This window comes from Carya illinoinensis, chromosome 3 (assembly GCF_018687715.1).
Source record: "Carya illinoinensis cultivar Pawnee chromosome 3, C.illinoinensisPawnee_v1, whole genome shotgun sequence".
In the NCBI taxonomy this organism is placed as follows: domain Eukaryota; kingdom Viridiplantae; phylum Streptophyta; class Magnoliopsida; order Fagales; family Juglandaceae; genus Carya; species Carya illinoinensis.
This window is the reverse complement of record NC_056754.1, coordinates 36101140-36106344: the sequence shown is the minus strand read 5'-3', so window position 1 is coordinate 36106344 and position 5205 is coordinate 36101140. Positions and strand designations below refer to the sequence as shown.

At 39.4% G+C, this 5205-nt stretch overlaps 1 protein-coding gene across 1 annotated transcript; it reads right to left on the bottom strand.

The window, feature by feature from the left end:
* Nucleotides 1-207: 207 nt before the first annotated feature.
* Nucleotides 208-3727, bottom strand: LOC122304148 (4-hydroxyphenylpyruvate dioxygenase). The gene is made up of 2 exons (XM_043116237.1): nt 2324-3727; nt 208-765 (listed from the first exon to the last, which is right to left on the bottom strand). Exons 1-2 carry the CDS (start codon nt 3661-3663, stop codon nt 579-581), a joined length of 1527 nt encoding a protein of 508 aa, XP_042972171.1. The 5' UTR covers nt 3664-3727; the 3' UTR covers nt 208-578.
* Between the last annotated feature and the right edge of the window lie 1478 nt (nt 3728-5205).

Here is a 5205-nt window from a genome sequence, read left to right as displayed (position 1 = left end):
AGAGAGTATTATGTCTAAAGGCCAAACCATAAATTTTTTTTTTTAACAATAATATATTGAGCAGCACATTAAAATAACAGATATATTTAGGAATTTACACTTCCAAAATATGCCATCTGGAGTTTAAAAGATTGAAGTCGCCATCGTGTGTTTCGAACTATGAAATGAAATTCAAGAATTTCATGTTATAATAGCTACATACGCTAATAAAGCTTCAAAATGACCCATTTAATTGATTTCATACAATTTAGCTGAACCAAATTACTGTAATTGTTCATCGTTCAAGACACATACAAACCTGCAGAACAGCAGATGAAGATCCCAGAAATTATTCCTGTTTGGAAATGCTTACAATTACAGCTGAGTGAGTGCGAGTACCTCGCCAGTGATAAAACTTCAGCTAACTATCTAATCATGTTGACCATTTTGAAGTGGACAATAATGAAGCTTGCTACGCATAATTTTATCTATCATTTATCCACCAATTCTTTAAAATAGTATGACCAACCTGGCTTCAGCAACTACCTTTATTCTTGCAGTAATACACTTTGTGGCTGAAAAATGTAAGGATCAAATTCTCATGCAGAAGCCGCTTCAGGAATTCGTTTGGCTTGGAGTGTCTTCTCATACTCCTCAATGGATTTGAATAGCTCCGAGAAGTTACCCTTCCCAAATCCTCCACATCCACCTTTTTGGTACACCTTCCCTTCCTCATCCTTGAGCATACAACCTACTCTCTGAATTATCTCTATAAATATCGTAGGCCTGTCCACAAAAGAAACAATCAATTAAATACAACGAAAACAGGGGGTGTCATCCTTCAAACCACGAACACTACACACTTTTCCTTTGGGCTGCCTGATAAGCATTAGGACCACAGGCCCTCAGGAAAGCAACATGTGGTTAATGACTCGCTACAACAGCACCATTGGTCGCACAAACCTTTTACCAAGGAGAAGAAAGTGACGCAGAGAGTTTCATTAAAACCTGTTGTTTTGCATATGTACATCGCATAGCTAAATTTATGTAATGATTTCTCAGCATCAATACGAGTTTGCTTGTCATAGAAACAGAGAGAAGTAGGAAGAAAAACCAAACTTCATAATTTGAAAACTGAATGGAAATGGAATGGCTAGCCATTTTTCCTTAAGCGGCATAAATTATTTATGACATGCTAAGAATTAAGAAAGATACTTATCATTACACTGATTTACAAGGAGAAATATGCCGTGACGTAGTCTAAATTAGGAATTTACTGAAGCTGTGCAGAAGTACAGTCATCAGACGCAGACTGTTGGAGAATTAATAAATCATCTACATTATAAAGATCTGTAGTATATAGATCAGAAGAAAATACTTGTAGATCTAAGATACTTCATTTTTTTTGGTTGAGATGGCCTGAGAGACATTATTTCAACACGTAAAAAGGGAGATTGACCAGGAACTCACTGTCTAAAGCTCTAGTTAGCCTTGTACTTAAACAAGAAGTACTAGACAACTAGCTGCTCGCATGAGTAGGCTTCCTCTTCTAATAAAACTTTCTTATACTAATCCAAAAGGTGAAATAGCAATAACTTATTTACCCTTAAAAGAGAAAAGAAAGAAATAAAGCATCATATATGTAGGAGACATGAACCGATAATGGCCCATACATAAGTACACCATTTGAAAATGCTAACCCTTAGTCTACAATAAGGGTGAGGGGACGGGGACAAGCCCAGCACTGAGGACAAAAGAAAACATTACATTAGAGGGAAACTAGAGAGTTTTTAATTCTAATTCCTCTTTCACTTCTTCATCTGCATCTTCTTCAGCTTGTAATAGAAAGAGAAACAGAGATTGAGAACTTGTAATCTATACATTTTTTAAGTCAATTATACAATCCCTATGAACATAGGCCTCAATACCTCGCCGCATAACCCTTATGTCATCTATTTATTTTTTTATGCAATATATTATCAGTAATCATCAACTGCTTGCACCCATCATCCAACCACTACCACAATAAACAAAATTAAATGGAAATTGCTGCGTTATTACAATTTCTGAACCGCACCAACTTGGCAAGAGGGTTCCCACGTTAAAATTGGCGTTCAGCAAGCAGAGCATATGACATGCAGTTTACAAAGTTACATCTGACCCTCCTAACATCACAGAAAAGGTTTCTTGACGAGTATAAATGCTGTCTCTATTAAAAAAAAAAAGAAAGAAAAAAAAGAAAGAAGAGGCAATTTTCAACTATCATCCTCCAAATGCTCTGTAAGTTTTCAAGAAAGAAAAAGCAAATAGCACATAATTTTGCAGAAAGTTACAGAGGATATACCTATCTCCAACAGGCTTGGTGAATATTTGCAGCAAGGTCCCCTGATCATCCCTATCAACCAAAATCCCCAACTCCTCGCAGTCCTTAATCTGCTCATCTGTCAACACATCCCCGGCCCTATGCTTAATATTCTTATAATAGGTGGGCGGCGGGGACGGCATGAACTCGAAGCCACCAATCCCACTACGGTTCCTCATCTCTCTCAATGTCCTGAATATGTCCTCGCTCACCAAAGCCAAGTGCTGCACCCCTGCCCCCTCGTTGTGCTCCAAGTAGGTTTGTATCTGGCTCTTCCTCTTTGTTCCATAAACCGGCTCATTCATCGGCAGTAAAACCAATTCATCGTTGTTCGCCAAAACCACCGAGTTTAAGCCGCTCTCGCTGGTACCCACGTCTTCCGCCGTAAACTCGGCGAATTCATGGAATCCAGTGAAGTTTTTCACATAGGCGACAGCTGAGGATAGGTCTGGAACGTTGCCAACGGCGTGATCTAAACGTCGAATCCCAAAATCCAGAGGGTAGGACGACTGCTTATCCACGGGTTCGAATTTGGGCAAAAACCAGGAGTCCGGGCTGTCGGAGTCTTGGTGGTTATGGTTAGGATTCTTGTAGCTGACATAGCGCAAAACGACATCACCGTAGAGGTGCACCTCGGAAAGAGTGGCGTGGTTGTCGAGGAGAACTGGTGGGGAGACGGGCTTGGCGCCGTGGGAGACACTGGCGTGGAAAGCAAAATCGGCATCATCGACCTGGACAGCGATGGCGCGGACGGCGAGGCCATGTGCGGAGGAGAAAGCGCGAGAAGCGGCGTGGTCGAAGGTGGGGATGGACGCCGTGGCCGTGGGGCCAAAGTTTTCCATGGAGGCAATCGATGGGGAGTAGGGGGAAGTGAAGAGGAAGCGGAGCTGGCCCGAGCGGAGGAGGTAGGAGGCGTGGGTCAAGTTGCCGGTGGAAAGGTCGGACTTGGCAACGATGGGCATGCCGAGGCCCCAGGAGAAGCGACGGGCAGAGTTAGTGGCGTCAGTGCACCAGAACTCGACGTGGTGGAATCGCTGAACGCCGAATCGATCCGACCTGGGGTTGGTCCGAACGAACTTGGAGAAGCCGAGGAGCTGGAACTGGGTCTCATCAGCGTCATAGTCATTATTACCCATGGTTTGGGGTTTTGCAAAGGGAAGGGGAGGAGGAGGAGACTGGCAAATGAGATTATGGCGGAGTCGTCTTAGTTGCTTAAAATAGACGGTGGCTGGTGTTCGGGTTGTCGTGTTCTCGACACGCAAACGGGATTGGAATTGGATGGGCGGATAACGTGGCAGGTTTATCTTGGTGGTCGTAGTCATAGAGACTTCTTGGGTCTGCTTCCGGTATTTTATTATAAGAGGAGACTTATTGGTGGCTGGGGACGATAGAATTGGTCAGTGGAGATTTGCTGGTGAAAATGCGTGATTTGCCATCCCTTCTACAGAAATGCCATCCACGTAACAAGACCCAATTTAGATAAACATGCCAACCATATCCAAAGACCAAACCTCATTTCAAAATTGAAGAGCATGTTTTAAAATTTTTTAGAATTTTTTTTCAAACATCAAGATAAAATATTTTTCAATTTTAAATATTTAACTATTTTATCAAATCATTAGAACTTTAAAAAAATTCAAAAAAAAAAATTAAACAATTTTTTCAATCTACAAACAAAAATATTATTAAAAAAATTATATTCAAACAAATTTTTAATTTTATAATATTTTAATTTTATTTTTCTTCTCATTTTTTAAAATTTAATAAAATATTTTAACTCAAATTATTTTATTATTATTGACAGAAATGTGAGATATTTCAAATGTCCAAACGAGTCATAAATAAGTGTCATGCATAACTTTACTACTTTGGGCTTGTAGCATCGAATCATTTCTTAATATGTCAAATACTATGTTCTCATATCCGCTTTCTCTAATTCTCGACTTCTCTACCTGACTTCACCACCGACGTTGTAGTCGCCATTGAGGTTGCTAACAAACTTCTTGCTCTCTTCTCCTTGCCGGACCCATCTCCATGCCACCACCACACCATACAACATATCTCCTCTAAGTGCTCTAGGTGAAAGGTCCCACTCTCTCTCTCTCTCTCTCTCTCTCTCTCTCTCTCTCTCTCTCTCTCTCTCGTTCCATCCAATCTTTTGTCCCCCATCAAGGATCGACATAGTCACACCCTATAACTGATGGTTAATCCCTTTTAACCAAAAATCCACAAAATATAAAAATGTATATACAATAATCCTTCATATTCAAATTTCTCAAAAATTCTTCCAAAGAAAATAAACTGAATACTACTACATATTCTTTAAAATCTCACAAATCCATTCATGCCACCTGGCATTTATTTCACATTTATTCTATAATCATATCCTATGCCATCTATTCCAACTGTCACAACCATCAAACTTATCTGAAAAAATTAGTGGAGATAAACAAGTGAGTCCACTGACTCAGTAAGCAGTAAACCTATACTAGTGTATAAACATGAGCTAGTTACATAATACAGAAACAAATAGTCTCAAAAAAATGACAGTTGTATTTTCAGACACATTTCATTATGATAATAATATAGATAAAATACTTTTGGTATAAGTATAATTGAAAGAACATCATAACATAATTGAGACAATGTTTAACCCCTATAGAAGAGTTGTGTAAATCCTAACGGGTAACTAAGTAGAAACAAAAGTGAAATCTGCCCCATATAAACTCGGTGTGCTGAGTGTTGGTACCAATATAATAATAGAGGCTACAGTTTTACACCTGTGGTAAGCTTAGAACAAAAGAAGAAACAAAATGTTATGCCACAAGGTTTTCAAATACAATACAATATTAGAACAGAGTACT